The following is a 23,606-nucleotide window of genomic DNA, read 5'->3' on the forward strand; positions in this document are numbered from 1 at the left end:
ACCAGCACAGCAGCTCTCACAATGCATTTCTACCTGCCTAGGACTTCACCACCCTCTCTTGCAGAAAGTGAACTTGCAATTCTGCCAAGTAAAACAGACTCACAGAAGAGAACACTAAAAGTCATTTAAAACTACATGTTTTACTGCACTGGAGCGAAGGCAGAACGGTCACACTGGCAGTTACATCTCCATAGAAGAGCAGTAAACCACAGCCAAGGGACAGCCAAACTAAAAATCACAAGCACTAATTCGATCGCTTTCAACAGCACCTGATCAAGACAGCAGGAGCCCTGGAGTGGAATTTCAGATTAAAGTTAAATTCCCGGCTCTGAGAAAAACTCCCTGTGGAATGACAGGCAAGTCACCTTTTCCACACACTACCTGAATCCCCTCCCCTGTAAAACAGACACTGTTCCTACTTGTCTATTTAAGTTACAAAGCACTCCTGCCAGGGATTACTTTTAGAATGCAAGCACATAAACCCAGCTGAGCTGAACTCTGATCTCAGCTGGGCCTTCTCATTGGCTTTGTAATATTATAAAGTAAAAAAGTTAGGCTGAGCCTACACCATAATTCAGCCACCAGACAGCATTTTAGTAGCAGATGAACCATAATTTTTGGGAAACAGTGAGCTGCAGGTCCAAAGATGGAGCCAGGCAACAATCTGAGGGATTAAAATGAATCACCAGTGCCTGCAGTCCTTCACTAGTGACTAGTGAGCTGCAAATGGACATATTTCAAATCCATTTCAGATACTCCACCAAGTGATGACGCAGGTGTTTAGGAGTACAAATTAAAATAACTCGTAACTGTGCTCTCAACCATAGCATCAAGTGCAGGGAGTGCAGGAAACTACTGAAAATTACATCCAAGAATAGGAATTCTGCAGAGCTCTCTGCTTCACAGCATAAACAAGCAGTTTCTCCCAATCTTTCAAAGGAGAGGGCAAGTGAAAAACTATCAATACCTGCTGAGAAAACTTTCCCATCTCCATGTTTTGAGAAATTCACATTTGTTATCAGAAGCGTAGCACAAGGCAGGGCCTCAGATCAGAGCTCCCCTACAGAGTGTGCAGTACAAAAGAAACAGAGTGGAATGGAGAGGAGCAGAATAAATTGATAGCATGTGAAAAACAAAAACAAATAAAGAACCCCCCCCAAACAACTAGTCATGTGAATTTCTAATTAAAACATTCATAATCATCCCAATGATTATTTGGATGGCAGCTGAATTTCTGCCCCCAGTCTGGCTAGAGTGTTAGCAGAGTTTCTCAGGCTTGTAAAGCCAGTCTCAGCTGCAAAACCACTGCGGGAAGCACAGACCAAGCAGCAACTAGCATAAACAGTACAGGCCCACAGCTCTTCCAGGCTTTCTGTATCTCAAAGGCACACAGAATGTTCTTTGTTTTGTCTTGCATCAGGGATGTGTCTTCCTAGAACCAAGTACTTTCATAAAGCAGGGCAGACCAGTTCTTTCTTGAAGTACACTCAATCCTTAATCATTCCCTTTCTATGGCTACAAACCTGTTTTATTCCACCACCTGGAATCACAGTTTTGTGCAACAGGACACATTTATGAGCCTCTCTTATGTGATCAGGTTGGTTTCCCATCTGCAATTTTTCAATATCCAGATACTACCAACTCCCTAAGTACAACCAACACCTGTTTCACTCACCCCAAAAGTGCTCTTGTTTTAGTACACCTGACCTGCTACAAGCATCATACCAAGACTGCAGCCTTCTGCATCCAGCTATCATGCTGCTACTCTCTCCTGGGTTTGCACTGCAATCCAGATCTACTGCTCTGTGCCCATCTTAACTGCTAGCTCTGCTCCGCTGGAGACAGGCAGCCAGATACCTGCAGCTCGGTTCTAGCCCATCTTACCCGAACCATCACAACAGTCATCATTGCTTCTCTGAAAGTAGATATATGCTACTGCTGTCCAGAGACACAAATCATCTCCTTACTCTCTAATGGAAGATGGAAGAGAAAAAGCTAGACTCCAAACTCATCCTGTGGAGAAGGGAGCACAGTATGCTCTAATACCCTCTACAGCCCAGCAGCTGCATGCCAGCAGGAGCATTCTCCCTTGGAGGGCAGCTTCTCTATGCCATTTCCTGTAACACAGGCCTCAAGCATAGCACCAAAGTGCAGGGGGATGCACCTCTGCTACCAGCTGCGTTAAAGATTATACCTTCTTGTCTCCAGGATGGAGATTTGTACCTTCTGTGCTGCTACTGGGAGAACTCCTAGCTCATTTCAGGCAAGGCAAGCTGACTTAGCAGAGACCTGCTACTTATTGGAAGGAACATGGCTGGAAGGGATTGCATAGAACTAAAACAAGCACTGGTGCTGCAGGCCATGGCATGCTGAGCTCTAGACAGTAGCAGCATCTGCCTTAATCATCAACACCATGGATGGATGTCAAACAAACCTTAGTAACCTAGACCAAACAGTAGATTTTCTTCTGACCTCATTCAAACAGAGGAAGGAGAATTGACATCTGTGGTGTGTGGCTCTTCACATCAGTTACCACCAGAGCAGCAAGGCTTATGCCTGTTCTCAAAAGCCAATTTGCAACCCATAAATTAGAGCAACAAGCTTGTAAAGGTATGCTGCTTTAGAGATGGGATCAGTAAATGTACACTAGTCAGCCTTTGTTTGGGACATCTATGAAACTCTGCTCTCATCCACCCCAACCAGCCTTTTAAATTAAGCCTCAGCAACATTTCTAAAAAAAACTTACTTTTATATTGACGATAACCTGTCTTATGACACTGATCTGCCCATGCTGATTTTTGTTCTGCTAAGGCTTTATTCAAGGCCCTGCTATAAGAAAAGTCAGGTCCAGTGATATTACATTAGTTAAAGGAAGATTTCTGTCCTTTCCTATGAGCAGACTGCCCACATAGGCAGCTAATTTCTCTTACATATCAACATATGTCCATCTACCAGGTAAGAAACACGTATGCAGCAGCCTTTCTAGGACTTCCTTACAACTCGGTCTGAGGGTAAATGTCGAGAGTAGGTTACCAGTGGCTGTTGCAGCCTGCCACCCACTGGCCTCCAGAAGTGTGATCTGTGCTGACTTATTTTCCAAATCAACACACTGAAGGTCACTGCAATGCACTCTGCTAGCAATAGCTGACACACAACAACTTCCTTCAGAGCAACAGTAGTATTGTCACAGACTGCTTTATAGCTACCGTTTCTTGCAGTTATTGTAAATTACCTATAACTACAATAACTACAACATCAGTATAAAGCCATAATTACATCCACTCAAAGTATTTTACATACTTTCAATCTGTTCAGACTAATGCTCTAATTGAGATATGTCAAGAATTTAGAGTGCAAACCATACAAGAACAAACATCTCACAAAAAAGCTCTAAAAGGATATTTGAAAAAGGGGGTGTCAGCTTCAAACACACTGTTAATGGCAGTGCATGAAGCCCAACATAACCTGGACTGCTTCTGGAGTAAGGACAAAGTATTGCTTGCCATGTCAAAACCAGCTGCAGCCTTTCTCTGGGAGAAGTAAGAAAAGCCTTTGAACCAAGTTGAAGTAGTTTAGGATAAACTCAGAGCTCAACTTCTTAAGCTGAAGACAGTTAGGTGCATAGGCTACTGACTGATTCACAAAGATCACCCAGCTACTGGAGCTGGTTCAGAAAGACCCAGTATAGAACAATATTTTACTGAAAAACAGCATAAGCAAGGTGCTACTTCTCCCATGTAATAGGCAGTAAGTACAAGAGGACATGAAGCAACCATGACTCCAACCAGTCACAGCACGCTAGGAGAAATTCATCCTGGCACAGCTGGCATACCAGCAGAGCATAGGGTGAAGCAGTCAGAAGTGAGAGTGTGAGGCACAGCATGCCTCTTTAGAAAAAGCCAAAGTTTTGCCAGCATAAATCGTTCAGTTTGGGTCCAGTAATTGCCCCAAGACAAGTGGCTAGGAGCTTATAAGAGATCTGTCAGCTATCAGCTATATAGAGGTCACATATGCACAAGCAATGTGTTTATGGCAAGCAACCACAAGTTGAAACTGTTCCTGCCAAACAAAGGTAAAAGGAGACATTTCAGACATTTTTCAGCGAGACCTCTGCAGGATTGTGTGGCTGGTAAGAGCTGCTCAGTTTTCATGGGATACCAAGAAGAAAAAGCAATAGGTCAGAGGAAAGTAAACTATTGAACAATCCTTAGATACTGCCACTGAGGTGCCCATTCTCAGAGCTTCTCTGGTTGAAGCTGCTTCAGGCAGTCTGCCCAGAGCACAAGCACAGAGCCTACTTTCAGCACGATTAGAAGTTTAGTCACATGAAACTAAGCAAGGCTGAGACACTCATGTAACTCAAAAAGTTGCCTTTAGAAGGATATGACTCATTGACCTATATCCACATATGCAAATGATAGTAAACTGTCAAAAGACGACCTTGGGGTTTACAGCCTGAGCTGCCTCTGCTATGGCAGTGTGCATCCATTTAGCCATGCAACATTTCGAAAGATTTATCTTATGGATGACTGTCTAGGGCTGTGCTTCCAGAAGCCCTGAAGTTTTAAACAGCCTCCTGGTGCTAGCAGGAGATGTAAAGACTACTATACAATACTTCATTTTTTGTCAAATGTGAAGAAGTTCAAGCTATCTATATGTATCAATGCTTTTGAAAGGTTTGGTTTCCTCATGTACAGCATACTGGAAGTAAAAGCTACAGACACCCACTCAAACAGCAACATTACTGGAAGTCCACACATTTCATGTCAACATTCATTCTAAGAACAATCCTATTGTGTCAAATATTTATCTCTAGGTATCTGAAGAGCTCCAATTGATGAGCAATTTCTGGTAGTTCTGTGTCTGAAGCCTGTTTTGTCATTTTAGATCCCACACAAATTCTTGCCATACAACAACAGTTTGTTGTATCAGACATCTTTATTTGCTGTATTGCCCAAGTGTACAAATAGTGAATGCAGTTATAGAAATTCAAAATATATTGTAGTAGAAATCTGTCTGGCAAGTGGAATGTTAAGATATTTACTTTATAAAATTACTACATTTAAGTCACTTCCATTTGCAAGTCTTAAATATATCAGGGCCATGAAGAGGCAGATAATGACCCTATCAAAAAAAAAAAAAAAAAAGAGTTCACAGTACACTTTTTCTGCTAGATGAAGTCAGTCAACAGCAAATTAATTTCTTACACTTGACTCATTTTGAGTTATCAGCCAACAGGATGTTAGCTACATCCAGACAATTCATACATAATTCAGCTCTCATTTATAAAGTCAATGTATTGCTATCAACATATTTAAGTATTAGTCAAACAGAATCTCAGTGACAATATTTATTTTAAGCTAATGAAGTCAAGCCAATAAGTTGCCCCTGGCCATTGAGTGCAATTGATGCTTTTGTCACATTTTCAGAATAAGGCGCCTTAGCTCTTGAACAAGTCAATACAGCTTTGCAGGAGAGAAACATTATTCTGGAAGGAAAGAGAATTAGTTTCAAATGAGTATAATTAATAATTTAAATCCTGCCTTTCACAATGAAGATGCTTCCAAAATAGCAGGTCCATCCCAGATTCTGTAGCCTGTGCCAATGCAAAAGATCTTCTACTGCAAAGACAAGCGTTCAAGCAGTAAAAAAATCAAAACCAGATGATAGTTTGCAATCTACCTCTTCCTGCAGGCCTTCAACCATGACTCAGTTTGTGATAAGGAGAGGGGCAAGAGGCAGCGGTAAGCTTTTAAAGTGGGCCAAACTGAGCAGTAATGTCAAGTTGTTGGTGTCACATTCCAGTTCAGCACTGAAGTAGCTACCTGTGGTAAAGTCCAGTACTCTTAGGGAGTGAGACATTAGATTTTTGTTCTTCAAAAGAAGCTGAGGATGCACAGTTACCTCTTCTTGCTTTGTTCCCTACACTAAGTTAACAAACCCCATAACTTGTGTATATTTTCCTAGATTAAGCTGTGGTCCCCGCAGCAACCTTCAAGCCTGCTCAGTGAAGCTTAGTAGAGGCTACTACAAAGCCAGTGTCCCCTTTCAGTGACAAGCCAAAGTGAGAATGATTGACAGCTGGATCACAAGCTGCAGGATGTGCTCTCACAGTGCTCAGGAGCACTGGAAGCAGCAGCTGCCTCCAGACACAGTCAAACCCACAGACGAGGCTGCCTGATGGGAAGTCAGGTGACCTGTTGTGTACCACCAGCAAAACTGAGACTTCTCACTTACTGTGGTAGGCTAGTGTCCTAGGAGTGACAGCTTGAATGCAGACTTTCTGCATGGGACAGATAAAACTGTCAGCATTTGTTCTTTCTATGCACTTTGTATCCACTATGCCTACAGCTTCCTCTTAAGATATCAGCTGAAGAGCCTAGCTGTTCTATTTCACACTTCCTAGTTTTAAAGGGAACCCAGCAAATCGTCCAAGTTACACAGTACTTACTTCTCTGAACCTATGCCTGTTAAATTCCAAAAAGAACACACCTTTGCATGTTTTATTTCCAGTTCTGCCATTTCAATTAAGTTTTTGCGGAATGCTGCTATTCTCTTCTGCTTGAAGCTCATCAGTTCTGTAGAGAAGAACATAGGTAAGACATATAGAAAATGTGACAAGTTTCAGTAACGCCCCTTATGTTTTATGAGTTCTGTTATGCAGCTCTAGTTACAATATTTGGCAAAAGAAAAAAAAGGTTCAAGAGTTAGTCCTGCTGTTTTCTAGACAGAGATTCATTCATCACATGACACCAACATCTTGGTGAGGAAACAGGCAGCCTAAGAGAGAAAAGCTTTGTAGGAAGACAACTGGAGTAAAACAGTAATAAGCCACACAAGCTCTGTTGAGAACACAGAGCATTTAAAAGCCAAATACACTAAAGGAAGAGCACATGTGCCATGAAAGCACTTTTCCTCTGCTTTATATTGTCCATATATATACATATATGTATATTCTTCTACAAAGAACCAATGTTTGAAACTCTGTATAAGTCACTCAGTTATACGAGGACAGAGCAAAAGCCTGTTTGCACAGTTCTGACAGGACAATTAGAAGCCTGAGTAGTTACCTTCAGGTGGAGGCCGAGATCAAGAGTTCAACCTAGAAAGCAAATACTAGGGGCTTATAAATAAGGCTGGTCTAGCACTGACACTGCTTTGCTAAAGAGAATGGTTTTAAAAAATGTTTAGCTGTTTTAATTTTACAGGCATCTATACTGCCATGCAAGGTACTACTTGTTTCAGGAGAGTGTTCAGAAGCCTGCAGTAGTTGAAGGGCAGATGGAGACCCAGACTGCACTAAGATCTCCTTTTAAGCATAAATACAGCAACGCCCGTTTTACCTTGTTTTGCAGATTCTGAAATCTTTTCAAACTTCTGACAACAATCCTGTTGATGTGCCTCAGCCAGCCCGACATCCTTGCTCTTTAGTCTGGCTTTATCTAGAGCTTTGTTCGAGTTTTCATAGTCAACAAGAGCCCTTGTTCGTCTGTACAGAAGATCCTGAATGTAGACAGAAATAGCACACCAAAGCCTTAAGAGGAATACTTCCCAAACTGAGGTTACAACTACCTTAGCAGCAAGAGGTTTCATTTCTTTCAGCACCAGACTCTGCTTCCTTCAATAAGCTATTACAGCCTGCCACACTCTTGGCATAGCAATAGGAGCCTTTCACCAGTGTAGTACTAAATTTTCAGGACAGCCACTTACACCTTAGTCAAGGAATTCTGATGGCTACTGTAGGCATAGTTTTTTACCTTAAAGTAGTTTATCTTGCTACAAGGTGAGTTACTCCACTAAGGAGGAACAGCATTTTCTGAATTCACTCAGTCCATTTCCAGTAGACATTTAATTTGTTGGAGATCTGACAGTTTGACTGGAGCACTGCACTAACCTAGACATGAGAAGTAGTACAGATCTGAGTCAATTCCTTTCTAATCTAGCAGCAGTGTAGTCTTGATATCTAAATAACAGTACACCACACAGTGGGAGCCTGTAGTGAATGTTCTAGGATTTCTGACATTAAAGGTAAGACACTAGATGAAGAAGCCCAGTAAGTTACACCTGGATACCTTTTTTCAGCATAGACACCTCCGTGTCAAATGAAGTATTGATTAGAAAAGAGTTGTTGGCAAGGCTTTTGCAGTCAATCAATCTACCAAAGCGCTCTTGGAAGTCCAGGTTCCAACAGCCTTCACGTGTTACAGCATATTTGTGCTAAGGTACTTTAAAAATCCTGAAGCACATCCCAAGTACTAATTAGTCATCATTGATTTTATGACAAGTCCATGAGTATTCAGGCAGGGGATGGGAAAGAACGCTGCTGCAGACTTAAATTCAGTTTGCTCTAACTTACAGAAATTTAAGAGTTCTTCCACTACAAAAACTGGTCCAAGACCTCCTGTAAGTGGCTGGACTCCAGATAATATATAGTTTCTATATTCTGCTGTGGTTCAAGAGTGTCAGGTTTCTTAGGCAAAACAATGGCTCATCTTCCTGTCTTCTTAAAGCACAAAGAATACCATGCGTGAGTCATGATGCCTATAACAAAACAGCTTCAAAAAGAAAACTGTTCTCACCTTAGCAGCTTCTATATTGAGCATGTAGTATCTCAACAGTTCAGAAAGTTTTAAGTCTTCATCAGATGAAACTCTGCTCTCTACCTTCTGCAGAAGAAATAAAAATAGTTGGTATGGAACAGGTAACAGCAACATACATATTCTTTCCCCCTACTCCACCCCCTGCCAAAGTTTCCCTTACCCTGAGTTTCTCAAAGAGCTCTGCAACTTTCAACAAGTACCTAAGTGGGGGGAGGGAAAAAAAAAAAAAGCATAAGTAAGGCTTAGATACTTCTTAGTCTGAAAAACACCAGGATCAATTGTCAGGAGACCAAAAAGCTGAAGGTTGGAGTTTTCTCCTGCATACAGATCCAGACAAGCGCTTGAAAAGAATTTAGGTCTGGACAAAAGGTTCAATATGCTGGATTCCAGTCTAACAGCTGAGCAGCTAGACACCATTTAAAGTAATAATGCTGATCTTCAGAGCATAAAGGTCTTGTGGAGAATTTCCTTGCTGCTATCCTCCAAGAAGGATGAACCAACTTGTTTCTTCAGCTATACACTGTTTTAACAAGGTCTTGGTAAATTGACAGCAAAGTTGAAAGATGGAATTCACCTCAGAAAAGGTAACTAGGTTTCTACAGCTTAAAAAAAATTTCCTACTATGCTGGAACTGCAAAGGTCTAGAAGATAGTACAGATTTAGTGTAAGCTGTGGTTATATTTAACAGCACATCAGAACACACATGCATAAACCCTTACTCCAATAGTCTCTGGGAGTTTATGACCTGAAAAAATGCAAGGAAATTTCTGCTAAGAAGCTTTGACAACCAGCACAATTCTACTCCAGGGTACAACTGGCAAGAGATCAACTAGTTAAGTTGCAATTGATAACATTAGGTTTGCCGCACCAGGAGTGCTAGAGGAAAGAGTTTTAATGCTGCTTGCCTGCAATTCAAGAAACTCAAACCAGTTATGATTCAATCCTCTGGATTTTACAGAAGAAACTTGGTATTCCCAGACTCATGATATGTTTATGAACAGTTAGAATTACTTACTTTTTGATAGCTGTAGGTTCTTCCAATGCCAGGCTGCTCAAGCAAGCTGAAGTATAAATATAATCATCTGCAACATCTGCAAGAACAAGACAAGGTTTTCAGGCTGAAATCAGCAAAACTGCATGATTTCTCAAAGGTCTTTGAAAAAATTCACTTTTATGAGATCTTGTCATCTTATCTGCTTTTGTACATGCGTCCTTGATTCTGTTGTAGTAGTTCACAAGAAAAGTCTTCTCTTGCTCAAAAAAATCTTCTACTTCCTGAAAAAGAGTATGACCTGTTAAGTTAGTTCCTGCAGAATACAAACTCTTCCCTATTTTGGGAAGGGCCAAAGAAACAACCATAGCCTGGACCTGAGCATAGGCCCACCAATCGCTACTGAAAAACTGAGTTCAAGGCAAGATCCTGAGACAAGGGTTTAACACACCAAGCCATTTGGCAAGTTTCTTTTTCACTGATGCAGACTGTCTGAAGCAACCAGTACGTTACTATCGGACAGCCCTCAGGGCTACCAACTGTTGGAATTTTATTTCCTAGGCCTGCTGCAACACAGCAGCTCAGGAGTAAACAGTTTACAAGCTTGCTTCACATCCACATCAAATATGATACATATCGTAACATTTCGTGACATTGTGTTTAGGACAGCAAGCCTATTGGGAAGAGCTACCATGGCAATGTGACAGAATAAGCTGAACCTGGACCAGTTACAGGAGTTCTTAGTATTTGATCTTGTCTAGTGCAAGCAGAAACCCATAAATTCAGAACTCCAAAGTAGACAAAAGCCACAAGCATGTTTGCTGAAGGTGTAATTCCTTCCTCCCCACCAGAATCAGGTGTTAAGGCAACTCTTTTGCATCCACCAGAAACCTGAAGTATACACTGAAATTTAACAGCCTGTAGCTCCAATGTATTATCTTTACTGAAGTCAAAATTAATAGGCTAGGACAGTAGTAACAAGGCAGGCTGACATTAGTAACTGAGCCTCATGCGCATCAAGCCTGAAGCAGACATGAGTAACTGGAGCAGAAAGCACAAAACAATCAAGACTGGGGTAAGTAAGAGGTTAACCAACAACCTTACCTTGACTCCAGAGAAAAGGACCTCATCAGCACTCTTTACTACACTTTTTAAAAAGCCACCAAACATCTCTTTAGTGTTTTTCCTCCGAACACTCAGCTGCAACAGAGAGGCAAAAACAGCTTTAATGTCATCCCCAGCGGTGAAAAAGTGACTATTCCCACTCTTGAAATGTAATAACATCACTTACACCTAGCATATATCAGAGCAGATTGATTTCCAAGCCCTCCACAGTAACAGCATAACGAATGTAACAGGTAACAAAACGATTGGCTAGAAGAAGTTCAATTATCCTGTGCCACAGATTTGTTCTCATTCCCAAAAACAGCTCAGTTCCTCCTTACATATTTTGCTGGTTTTAAAAAACAGCTAAAAAGTTAAATTCCAGTCAAGCTGCTCCCTTTCCACCTCCCAATACCTCTCCTGGTGAGAGGGAGATAAAATCCACAGATTTTTTGAGTTGAGATAGGACAAATTTACTTGAAAAGCAGCAGTGAAATAACAAATAGTAACAGTAACTATATTAATAACAAAAGATACACAAAAAGATTTATATACAAACAAGATGTTCACTGACTGAGGCCCCGCATGGCCCAAGACAGACAGAAATGGCCACAGACCCTCCACACGGCCCCCTTTTTCTACCAACCTCAAGCCAATGCCCCTTTTTCCACAGGAGTGAGAATCCCTTACTTTCACCCCCCAGCAATGATATGGCTGGTTATAGAATACAACCTAGGTGCCCCATGCAGACCTCCACCAGCCCAGCCCCTTCCCTGCTCTCCCCCACTGCTACCACAAGAAAATTAACTCTGTCCTAGCTTAAACCAGGACACTATCCACCCCTCATTCTATACCATCTATGTCATGCCTAGATCTGACACCTTCCAACTACATACACATATATATAGTCAAGCACAGATATTATTCCCATAGTCAATGGCCATCCCCGCAAGATGTCTGTTGAGTTCATTTAGTCCATGACTGTGGGTTCTATCCATCCCATTTGTCTTCCAGGTCAGGAGAGCTGGTGTGTTGTCAGCTGGTTGTAAGCTGCATCACGAGCTCCCAACTGGTGTACTGGGGGCAGTCCATCCTCATTGTCCATGGTAGTTATGGCACACAGTGGCACTGTATTTCAGCAACCAATATAACATATACAATTCAACATTACAGGTGGTTCTTCCACAAAAATCAAATACCCTTGAGGTACACATAGTGTTTCCCTGTCTCTCCGCATTATCCACCAAGTGCATCAAAGTCCTAGAGCAAATACAAGCCCTTGCTTGAGGCAGGACTAATCCAAGCTGTCTTCCTTAACACATTTCTCATATGCACCACAAGGACTTTATCTCCTGATACAGTACATAGCAGTTCTGATTGGGCAGAGCCAGCTCGACCGGTGGAGCCTCAGGTGTTAACTAATCAGGTGGCACCTGCTAAATGTAGATCCCAATGTTTGAAGGTTCCACCACCCATTGCTTTCAATGTGGTTTTTAACAGTCCACTGTACCCTTCAACTTTCCCAGAGGCTAGAGCATGATAGGGAATATGATACACCCACTCAATATCATGTTCTCTGTCCCAGGTGTCTATGAGACTGTTTTTGAAATGAGTCCCATTGTCTGACTATATTCTTTCTGGGGTGCTATTCTGCCACAGGACTTGCTTTTCAAGGCCGGAGACGGTGTTACAGGCAGTGGTGTAAGGCACAGGATAAGTCTCCAACAATCCAGTGGCTGTTTCGACCATTGTAAGCACATAGCACTTGCCTTGGCAGGTTTGCGGGAGAGTAATGTAATTGATCTGCCAGGCCTTCCCATATTTATATTTCAACCATTGTTCTCCATACCACAGGGGCTTGACCTGCTTGATGGCAGCACGTTTCACAGTTATGGATAACCTAGGAGGTAGTGTCCATGCTTAAGTCCACCCCTCAATCATGAGCACATCTGTATGTTGCATCTCTTCCTTGGTGACCTGAGGCAACACAGGCCCACTGCACCAGAAATAATTCACTCTCGTGTTGCTAGTCCAGATCTACCTGAGACACTTTAATCTTGGCAGTTTGATCTACCTGATCATTATTGCAATGCTCCTCAGCAACCTGAGTCTCAGGTACATGTGCATCTACATGATGGATTTTCACAGTCAACTTCGCTACCCAGGCAGCAAAGTCTTGTCGCAATTCAGCAGTCCAGATGGATTTACCTCTGTGCTGCCAATTGGTCTTTTTCCATTGGTCTAGCCAATCCCCGAGAGCATTTGCTACCATCCATGAGTCAGTGTAGAGTGTTGGTCATTTCTCTCCTTCGGTGATATCTAAAGCTAGCTGGACGCCTTTCAGCTCTGCAACCTGACTCAATCCACCATGTCCCTTGATAGCTTCTGCGACTCACTGCGTGGGACTCCATATGGCAGCTTTCCATTTTCAATTTGTCCCTACGATACGGCAGGGTGAGAGCGTGTCACTTTTCATTTTTGGGTAGCTGACTATATGGTAGGGCCTCCTCAGCAAGTGTCACCTGCTCCTCTTCCTCTTCTGATGATAGTCTGAAATTTTCACCTTCAGGTCAATTTCTGATGATCACCAAGATCATCATTACAATGTTTATAACAAAAGGTATGCAAAAAGAGGGTAATTTACATACAAACAAGGTGTTCACTGACCAAGGCCCTGCGTGGCCCAAGACAGATGAAAATGGCCATGGACCATCCACATGGCCCTTTTTGCTACCAGCCACAAGCGAATGCCTCCTTTTTTCACAGAAGAGAGAATCCTTTACTTTCACTCCCCAGTAACGATGTGGGTGGTATGGAATACAACCTAGGTGCCCCATATGGAACCTCCCCCAGCCCAGCCCCTTTCTTGCTCTCCCTCACTGCTACCACAAGAAAATTAAGTCTGTCCTAGCCAAAACCAGGACATACATCTTGGATCAGCATCCAATACTCATAATTAGGTGTGATAAAACAGATGCAGGACTAACTTCAATATACCTCCATTCTTCAATTTTAGGACTATGCAACACAGCACAGCACAGGTACACCTGAACGTGTTGGTTGTTCCCAAGATAAAGGCATGCAAAGTTGGCTTCCTAACCAATTTGACAAGGATTTATAAACACTGAGATTTATAACAGAAAAAGGTTTAAAGGTCAGGCTTTCATCCTTTCATCTCACAGAAGTACTTACAATATCTACTTGTTGATGCTGCATATAGATTCACATAACATTTTGACTGTGCCCAGAAAAAACAACAGTACTCCTAACAATTTGCCTCACTTGGAAAGCAGAGAGGAAAAAATAAAGAAGTCTTACATCCTGGTCATACTCCAGGAAAACATGAAAATTGCGATCTTTGCTGAGCACAGGATGAGAAGAAATCCGCTGAAGGAAAATTTCATGTGACGATACAGTCTTCTTGAAGACAGCAAGGTATTCGCTGAAAGGAAAGAACAGATTGAGATTCTCTCTTGTACTGCCTTCTTCTAATACAAAGAATTACTTTAAGTTATCCAGTGAAAATATTTGACAGCAGGCTTCTGAAATAGCTACCTAGTGATAGTGAAGGTATTTTCAATCTCTTTAGCCAGGAAGTTTTCTAGTTTGAAAGAAACTTTTGTCAAGTCCTCAGCTCCAGGATTTTCAAGACATTCTTCAAATCAGTCACACTCAAGATCAGTTATTACCAAATAAAACAGAGAAGCCTCCTAGGAGAGCAACTTTAAGTGCAGCTTTTGGCAATAGAGTCATTTTACTTACGCTTCTAGTTCTTGCTTCATTTTGGCAAATTCTTCTTTTGTCATAGACACTTCTCCTTCTCCTAGCTTCTGCATCTTCTCTCTGGGACCATCAAAGTCAGGCTTTGAAGGTGCTGGAGGTATCTAGCCAAGGAAATGGTTAGTGATAGATACTAGCAAATACAGTTTTCCAAAATTACTTCTAGCCTTCTCTGGAAGGAGGCTCTTTTGCCTCATCATGGAAAAGTGTGGTAAAGAGTGCATGAACGAGGAATTCTAGAGCGTGTTGACAGCTATGTCCCTGTTTGCCCCTCCCAGTTCTGTGCTATCCCTGCCCCAGGAGGGAAACCAACCCAGAAGAACAGCCTCTATAATCCACCCCATAGCCAGCTATCTTCTGTGGCCCACATGGCCTCCTAAAGAATCATGATAGGAAGGACAGACCATATTTAATAGATTATTTCACTGTAATCTTCAGGCAGATATTAATACCACCATGGAGTCAGGGACTCTCGGAGCATCAAGTCTTTCTTGCTGCTCCTAGCTATATGCAAAGTTAACATAAATGCCACACACCGCTCAAGTTGTTTGGGAATTAAGGCAACAGGAAGCATAGGGAATACCCAGGCCATGACACACTATTAGCATTGATAAAACATATTTCACATCTTTACTAGTATGCACTTTAGATTGCTATAGTTTTTCAGTTAGAATTACATTTTTTAGGAAGTACTTACAATGAGACCTGCATACTCTTCAGTTTCAGTGAGCGTATCATGCAACCACACAAAGTCTTCATGCTGCCGTGTAACTGAAAACTCAGGGCTTTGAAAAGCTGGCAATGTAGTCTGGAAGAGAAGATAGACAAGCCCCTACTGTTTTGTAAATCAGTGCTTTTAGAAACAGCTCTGTCCATTTCCAAAGGAAGCTATTCTGCCTAGTAAGAGCCTTGCCCAATTCCTTTTAGCTGAGCTGGCACTCACTCAAGAGCCGTACCACTAAGCAGACTGTTAGATAAAAGGCACTGTCGTGGAACAGCATTAATGCAGTTTATTTTGTGACGTTTCCCAGTAGCTGCTTTCTTATCCACAGCCTTCTGGTGTCTAGCTAGGATTCCTTAGCAAAGCCAACTTAATGATCAGCTAACCTTGTCTCTGTTTAGAGTGTTCAAGTCTTAGGGAATCTGAAGTTTTATATATACACCTTCAAGCCACCTTTAAGTGGAAAATCTCCATCTAATTAGATTTCCTTCATTGCCATCTTTACAGGTAGGTGTACTGCAAATACACATATTACTTGCATAACCTCTTTTTCCCCACGACCTTACCTTAGTATGCACAGTGAACTTCACTCTGTCCTTTTCACTTAGGGCATCAGGGATATCAATTTGGAGAGAAGGATCAATATTCAGGTCTACAGATACAGACCTCAGCTGCAACAGAATTCACAGTATAAGCCTTGGTCAAGCATCAGGTAGGCTTAATGAAGCTAGACTGATCATCAGCTGTCAACAAGAACCACTGCACTACACCACTGCCTTCAGAAACAGCACATATGGCCAAGCATGACAGACTTGATACTACCTGCACATCACTGTAACAAGCCTTCCCTTCCAAGTACAGGAAAGAAAAGGGCTTGTTAGCCTAAAGTCTGAAGAAATGATTATTGGAATTCACACTAGAGGTATTTGGGAAGTCTCTTCTTGAAAACAACATCCTCCTTCCAGTACTTCTCCAACTTGTTTACTTGGAGCCCACCAAGCCAAAGCCTATTATGTCATTCAGAAGACAGCAACAACCCTAATAGTTCTCTTCATTATCCTATGCCTCCACAGGATTGTGGAACATTAGCTCTTAAGAGTCTAGCCTTATGATCTCTTTCCTCACCCTTAGATCAGAGAGCTGTTGGGGTTTCTGAGCTTGCCATGTGAGGCACCATTTACAGGAGACCTCAGAGCCCACCTGGTTCAATAAAGATCTGACTTGCCTTCCCAGCACTTCAAACAGGCCTTAAACTGAGCCAGCATCTTCCTTTGGGGGTTTATTTCTTCATTCCAACAGCCTAGACCCAGAACAGAATTTCAACTATACTGAAACTTCCAGAGCAGTGGAATAGCCTTTTCAGTTGAGGATCCTCTAGCTTACATATGAAGCCTGTCTTCTAAGAGGCCCTCCCTTAAGGGCTGCAGCCTAACAAATCATTCTTGTTTTCTGCATAAGGGAGAAACAACCAGAGATCAAGGTCACAACACAGGAAGCTTGCTGAAGAGTGTCCGTCAGAGCCAGGATGAATCCTGAGGTTATCCTTTGGAGACAATTCTGAAGGCCTTCCCAGAAAAGCAAGCTGGAGAACTGGACCATGACTGATGTTGTTGCACCACTCTGCAGCACACTAGTGCACACAACACACCAGTCAGGAGCCTGCTCCTACCACCTGCTGCATACACCAAAGCCCACAAACAAATGGCAGACAGCATCTGAGCAATCCTGTCATATCACAGGTTGCTTGATTGTTGCCTTAAGCCTCTGTAAAGCTGCTAAGAACTGTTGATAGGTTGCCCTTTATAAGGTAAAGCTTTGCTTCCAAAAGGCTCTGGAAACTCCCTCCCCCCCTAGGCTGGCCATCTGCAGCCCAGATCTGGTAGATAACAATTCTCTCTGGCTGCCTGCAGAGGACACAGCTGCTAGGCCAGCGTGCATTTGCCTCTATCCAGCCTGCCCCCGATGGTTACTGCTACCCTCTATGATCAGACTGCCATGTGTAAATGAGGGATATCCCAGTCACTGTACCCTCATCCATTCAGCCACATTAGAAAGACTTACCTGTTGCATCCCCACTGTTAGACAGAATTAAAAGAAGGTAGATGAGATAAACTTTTTAAACCTTATGACTATGGAATGACTTCGTATGCAGCACATTTCCATTCTGACTTCTGTAGGACATGAGACTTTTAGCCCATCCTGGCTATTGCCTTGGCAAGAAGCATGCTTACAGAACATGCCCTGGAACACAGTTCCTAGCAGTCCCAAGCACTGCTCACATCCAAATGGACATGGTGGGACTCCAAACTCTACAGGGATTCCAACAGTACAGTCACACCTTGGGACACACTATTATGTTCCCATACAGGCATGCAATTCTAAAACTTTCTAGAAAGGCACAGGCCAAACAGCACACTGGTTTGGGCAGAAGCCACCCTGTTAAAGCACTACAGGAAAGACAGGTAGTCAGGGAGCACAGTTCACTGTGTGTTGCCAAATGAATGAAAGGCAAGTTGGTCAGTGTTTCCCAGCCAGATAACACCAGCAGGCAAAGCAGCGAGATACAGACCTCAGTGTTTTACATCCTGCTTACTTATCTTTAGTGTCCAAAACAGGATCAGCAGCGCTAACAATATGAACTGCTGAGTCTGGAAAGTATTATAAGCCAAAGGAAACAGTTTCCTCTCAGCTAAACTGAGGAAAGGATTACACAAATCAGCCAGTCCTGAATTTGCAAGCTTTCTTATTGTCTTGTGAAGAAGGTAACCTGTGATTAGATGCTGTCTGCACACCCTTCCATGCCTAGTAGTTGCCTATGCAAGAGATGGACAGGTATGGACATAAGGTGGTACTGCTTTGTCAGATTAAAGCAGTTCACATGTCACAGGCATGTCTCCCCATCACTCTGCACAAGCTGCAGAGACAATGGGGCAAGAACATGGTAATCTGCAGCTTCAACAATTCCCAGGAATAATACTGCGGGTGAGTTTATGCTCCCAGCGGGGCCTTATTTACACAGAATCAACTGGGAGTCAGCAGCAGTGTTCAGCTATGCACTCCAGAGCAGTATGTACTACACACAGGGCCCAAAGTGAGAGACCTGCTCAAATACAGGACAAGGGTCAAGAACACCCCTATATACATTGGTGGGATTCTGCCCCTCAGAACTGCGTGAAGCCACTTGCTAAAAAAATCTTGTACTTCTACTGCCTTAAACATCTGCTGTAAATGTACACAACCCAGCCTTAAGTGCCACTGGAGTCTCAAACATATGAAGACAGCACAGGATTATTGACCTCTACCCTTCAGGAGTTGGTCTTCAGTAAAGAACCCGGAGCTATGTGAAGCCGAGAATCATAAGACCACTGGTCTACTCTAGTCCTGTGAAGGTCCTGTGAGCTCCTAACTCCAGGCCAGAGCCCTTTAGGATTACACAATCACGGCAGCAAGGCTCAGACTACAAAGGAAGCATTCACACTGCCTGACTTCAGGAGGAGGTAGTGCTTGTCTCCCTACAAAAAAGTGCTGGAGTAGCACTTCTGCACTGAACAGAAAGCAAGAGGCCCCCCTCCTGTCACCACAGCTGTAACTCAGTGAGCATCTAAAGCAGATGTTCCACACCAACCCTTGATCAATGTAAACATCGGCTTCTTCAGCATTAACAGCTTTGCATTCAGGACCTTTCCTGCCATCATCTATCCTACACGCATCCTACAAGTAGGAATTAGAACCAATTTGCTTATGGTCACGTGAAGGCTATGCAGAGAATTAAACTGTCATCTCCAGGCCCCAGGCTTGTTCTTTTACCACAGCAGGCATCCAACCCAAGGCCTTCCACCTTAGTTCTCTAGCCTACCATGTTTGGCAGGTCCTTTGTATTCAGAGGCGTCATTGTAGGACGTCATTGTTTCTTCCCTGCACTCCAGGCAGTGGGCAAGTTACCAGTTACCAGAAACCAGTCTGTCACTTCACACTCTCTGGGGGCTATAATTATAATCCAAGCTCAGCAGCTGGGAAGGGGTTATTCCTTACTTGCAGCACATGACCAAATAGGTACAGAGGACACACAGAGGGGAAACAGCTGGGCTGGACTGCAAACAAACACTCACCCAAACCCAGCACAGTATTCCCACTTTCATTTCTCTTTCTCAGAAACCACTTCTGGTTTGTAGTGACTACAGAAGTCGACGTCTCTGACTACTAGGCTCAGTCTTGTTAGTGACTTGTTTCAGGATCCCCGGGTTTTCTTGAGGATTCAAGAAAAACTTTCCCTGTTCAGTACAGATACTGTCCACCACAACTGTCTAACCTGGAAATTAAAACAAGACATCAAGCAGAGCCCTCCAGAAGAACATACAGTCATCATATTGATTATTAACATTTCTAGGTTTCAGGACCAGAAGACTAAATCTAGATATTATGGTACTAATTAGGACATCATGATAAACATCTGATCTAGAAGTCCAGGAAACAGCAGAAAGCATTACTTGCCCAATCCAGAGAGAGTTTTAAAGCACTTACTGTTTTTCTATTGGTTAGAGATGCTAGGGAGGGGGAAACAAAACAAAACAAAAAACCCAACACCCAAACAAACAAACAAAACCACACAAAAAAACCACCAAAAAAACAAACAACCCCCCAAAACCAACCAAACAAAAAAGAGTTGCATCATTTACGTACAACTCAGTGAGGACCATCAGCTACCCAGGCTTCTACTTGACAGACATTTAGTTTCTGATCAGGCCTCACCCAAATGCAAACGTCTTGATGCCTGCAGGCATCCCTGGAAGGAAATGCCCTGAGCCACTGAAGCCACTCAGTTCTGTTGAGTGGCCTGAACTGCTGCTTTTCAAATTACACCCTTTGCAGTTTTAGCATCGGCTCTGGATGACTTGATGTTACTTCTGCATTCTAACAAAAGAATCTGCCAGTGCAAGCAACTGTGTACAACATCTGACTGTTAGTGAAATAAGAATATGTATTTGTTCTCAAAGACAGGTGAATCCAGGGATTTTCCTCATAGCCAGGCTCTTGGAAAGAGCAAGGAGCCCTTCCACAAGGGCTCCCAAGTCAGAGCTTTCTGCTTATTGTCAGATATCTTACAAAACCCCTCTCCCCTTACTGATCACCTCCTGCTGTCATTCAAGCAATAGCCCACAAACAAGACTTCAGTAGTAATTACATCTGCCACTACCCAGAATTCATTACTTTTTACAGAACAGTCTTTTTAATTAATCCAGTTTAAGTGCTCTCCAGAGAGCACTAAGAGATCACGATGTTTTCTGGCAGCTTATACAGAGCAATCAGTTCCAGAGGGCCTTTTTCGACACCCAGGAGTTAACCAGCAGACTTGCAGAGTATCTGGCCAGCAGATATTAGCAGCATCGGTTGCTGGAACTACATTTCAGTCATATTCAGCACATGTACCTCAAGTTTCCTTCACTTAGCTCTCTTGTCAGCAGGATCCCTGCATCACTCTCTACAGAAACCAAGTAGTCATACACCTCCTTACAGAAGGAAGAACATAGAGGGAGTAATGTTTATAAAACTTCAAGGACCGCATATTCCAAGCAAAAGCCTTGCTAGCTCACCCCGATCCACCCAGCAGCACATAGGGCACCTCCACCCAAGACACTGATTCCTCAGCTTGAGGGTTCAAGAAACATGCAGGCCAAATCCACCATGCTGCAGTAATGTGCCTGTAGAGCATGGCCTGTGGCTGAGCACTCTTAGCCCATATGCCATCTGTAACACAAAGCACACCAGAATAAAATGGAAATGGTGCAAAGGCAGCAAACTCATAAGCCACAGTCAGCATCCACAAGGATTGTTTTGCTGCCCTCCAGCAGTGAGGCCAGAGCTGGCCTTCGGGAGTCTCAGAAATACTGCCTCACCACACTGGCTTCACCTTCCACGGTCTTGAACTTCTGTCATTAGCCCAAACTGCTGGGGCAGCTTCATGGAGGCTGTATGTCCTTGACAGTACATTATCCTTATCCAGTAACTTTCACCTTGCTAGCAGTTCATCTCCCTATTTGATTTTGGGCCCAGCAGCATGCAGCAGCAGTTGTTTTGCTAAGCATAGGCAAGACCTAGTATGCCCTCATTCCTTCAGACCATGTAGCAGAATTTGTCCAGCACGGAGAATCACCATTTGTGAGTTATAACAGCAAGTCTCAGGCTATGACACAACATGTCTTCACTGACTGCTTTGAGAAGGAGGGGTTACAATACTTGCTCTCAGTATTTTGATGTAGAATATTTTAACCGCAGACTGAAGCCTTAAAATACTATCAAGCCACCAACGTTAGGAAATACCAGGGTATTTACTCAAGCTTATCTTGGCAGTCCTACTACTTGCTTCACATTCTGAAGTGCCTTTTCCTCCCTCATGACAGATTACACCTTCTTTCCCACTGCACTTCCAATCACCCTTATTCTACCCTCCCTTCCTCTTCCTACATATCCTGATCCTCTCCTGCTTTGCCACCTCAGGGTCAGTTTTTAGTTTATACTTACCAGTGGTTCCTATTCAAGGTTAATACCTAACGAAGCTTTCTTTACAGGCACAGGCTTTATCTACTGGCCACACACCAGTTCCCTGTTGCTGTTTCTTTACCTAAACAGGAACAGACAAGACAGGAGTATTTCTATCCTCCCCCGTGCTGCTGGAATCCCAAGACAGCCCTAAAACCTGAAACAAACTAGTTAGTGTATGTCCATTGAACATCAGAGTTTAAAGCTACTCCAACCCTCACCATGGGAATATTTTCCCCTCCCCCAATATTCCTGCCTGCTAAGTTAAAAAGGCACATAAACACTCAAAAGTTACCTATTGCTGCAAGAGAGTTGATATTTGACCTTCCCCTCCACCCATCACCTGCAGATCCTGCAAGACTATAAAGACTCACACTCGCTATTCTTAAAGTGCAGACATTTTAATACAAATAATTTCGCATGCAGCAGAAAACAGTTAAAGCACTGGCCAGCTCACAGCAAACTACTAGAAAACACTTGCTCTATAAACTTTTGCCTGTTCTACTGAATCAGGATTGTTTCAAAACGAGATTCATATGGAAGGGAAAGACATGAAAAGAAAGTATCTATAGAAGTTACTAAACTGGTAAACAAGCCTGGTGTATTTCTAGCCCTCAAGTCAGCTAATATAAATGTTCCAAAGAGCTGGAGAAAACACAGACTGAAGAGACTTAAGCACACCTAACAGTCTGAAACAAAGTCATCTTCCTGCAAGTGAATTAAGCTTAATCACAATGCAAAACTACATTAAGATGCAACAACATGAAAGGCAAATAGGCAATTCACTGACTGTTACAGGGCTGCCTTACCTTCTATTCAAGGTATGTTGAGGATAGTTATTAAATCAGGTAGTTTAGGTAGATTAAGCCAGGTAGCTTGTCCAGTAGGAGAAATAATTTCAATCACTGTCTACATTACATACACATTAATTCACAAAGTTCCTATTTTAGCATTTAACTTGTATTTTCTCTGAGAAGTTAAGAGTCTTAGAACATTAGGTAACACCCCACGCTGCTATAAAGGCTCCTTGGCACTTAAAGGTTCGAACACTACTACAGAGAAAGGAAAACTAAGTCAGCTGCTGATGTGACAGCCAAGGGAAAGAGGCACCGCAGCTGATGTGACAGCTGACCTAGAGCACATAACCAGGAAGGCTGGTCACAGACATACTAGGCAGTTGACCCACTGAGAAAGAGCAAGTTGAACCCTCGGCAGCACAATTGCCTACAGCACTTCGCCGCTAGTGCCCAGAGACAGGTCCTCATGAGCAGGTCCTGCTCCTGCATTCCTTGCCGGGCCCCGTTCCTGCAGCTCCAGAGCCCTGGCTGTCATCCTGCTCCTGCCACAGTCCAGGAGTGCAGCCCGCACTGCTTCACGGCAGCTGCACAGCCCTTCCCTCCTCCTCCTCCTTCCCACTCCGGCTTTAAGCCTGCCCCACCCCCTTATCTCCCCCTAGGCCTCTTCCTTCAGGAGCTACACCCCACGTTCACCCTGGGCACCCTGACCACCTGCCCTCAGGAGAGCTTAGTGCGACTAAGGTAACTAATATTTAAAAAACAAACTCTAAACGGAGCAGAAATAAAAGCCTGTCACTGTCCCAGCGCTATCGGGGGCAAAGGGAGCGAAGAGCTCCCTCTTCCCTCGCGGGGCCAGCCCGGCTGCGCCCCCGCCGCCTGCCCCAGCCGGGCCGCCTACCTTGTCCTGCGCGTCCCCGCCGTGCAGAGCCATGTCTCCGATCACGAACAAGCACTACCCACCCTCCTCCCCGCCGCTTCGTCATATACCCCGAGGCGGAGCCGCCACCGCCTCCCGCCGCCGCCGCCACACCCCCCGCGGGGCGGCCGCCATCTGGGGTGAGGGCAGGGTGCTGCTT

The 23,606-nt window shown here is 43.4% G+C and overlaps 1 protein-coding gene across 3 annotated transcripts; it reads right to left on the minus strand.

Annotated features, from left to right (window-relative positions):
* Positions 1 to 4,919: 4,919 nt before the first annotated feature.
* On the minus strand, positions 4,920 to 23,559 carry SNX5 (sorting nexin 5). 3 transcript variants are annotated; one of them, XM_027696947.1, is made up of 13 exons: positions 23,429 to 23,559; positions 15,763 to 15,867; positions 15,173 to 15,283; positions 14,458 to 14,579; positions 14,014 to 14,137; positions 10,696 to 10,791; positions 9,770 to 9,875; positions 9,616 to 9,691; positions 8,761 to 8,800; positions 8,580 to 8,666; positions 7,344 to 7,503; positions 6,493 to 6,578; positions 4,920 to 5,488 (listed from the first exon to the last, which is right to left on the minus strand). In XM_027696947.1, the coding sequence occupies exons 1-13, from the start codon at positions 23,459 to 23,461 to the stop codon at positions 5,441 to 5,443; spliced, it is 1,194 nt and encodes a 397-aa protein (XP_027552748.1). In that variant the 5' UTR covers positions 23,462 to 23,559; the 3' UTR covers positions 4,920 to 5,440. The 3 variants fall into 3 exon arrangements, with proteins under 3 accessions (XP_027552748.1, XP_027552751.1, XP_027552750.1); XM_027696950.1 differs by lacking the exon at positions 23,429 to 23,559 and adding an exon at positions 22,543 to 22,563; XM_027696949.1 differs by lacking the exon at positions 23,429 to 23,559 and adding an exon at positions 21,716 to 21,815.
* Between the last annotated feature and the right edge of the window lie 47 nt (positions 23,560 to 23,606).

Source organism: Neopelma chrysocephalum, unplaced genomic scaffold (genome assembly GCF_003984885.1).
Source record: "Neopelma chrysocephalum unplaced genomic scaffold, ASM398488v2 Primary Assembly neopelma1_117, whole genome shotgun sequence".
Classification (NCBI taxonomy): Eukaryota; Metazoa; Chordata; class Aves; order Passeriformes; family Pipridae; genus Neopelma; species Neopelma chrysocephalum.

Coding starts and splice junctions, on each gene's coding strand:
- SNX5 (XM_027696947.1), bottom strand. CDS start 23,461: ATGGCTCTGCACGGCGGGGACGCGCAGGACAAG. Junction 15,284..15,762: donor AGTTCACTGTGCATACTAAG/GTAAGGTCGTGG, acceptor CTTCTCTTCCAG/ACTACATTGCCAGCTTTTCA. Junction 5,489..6,492: donor TGGAAATAAAACATGCAAAG/GTGTGTTCTTTT, acceptor CTTTCCTTCCAG/AATAATGTTTCTCTCCTGCA.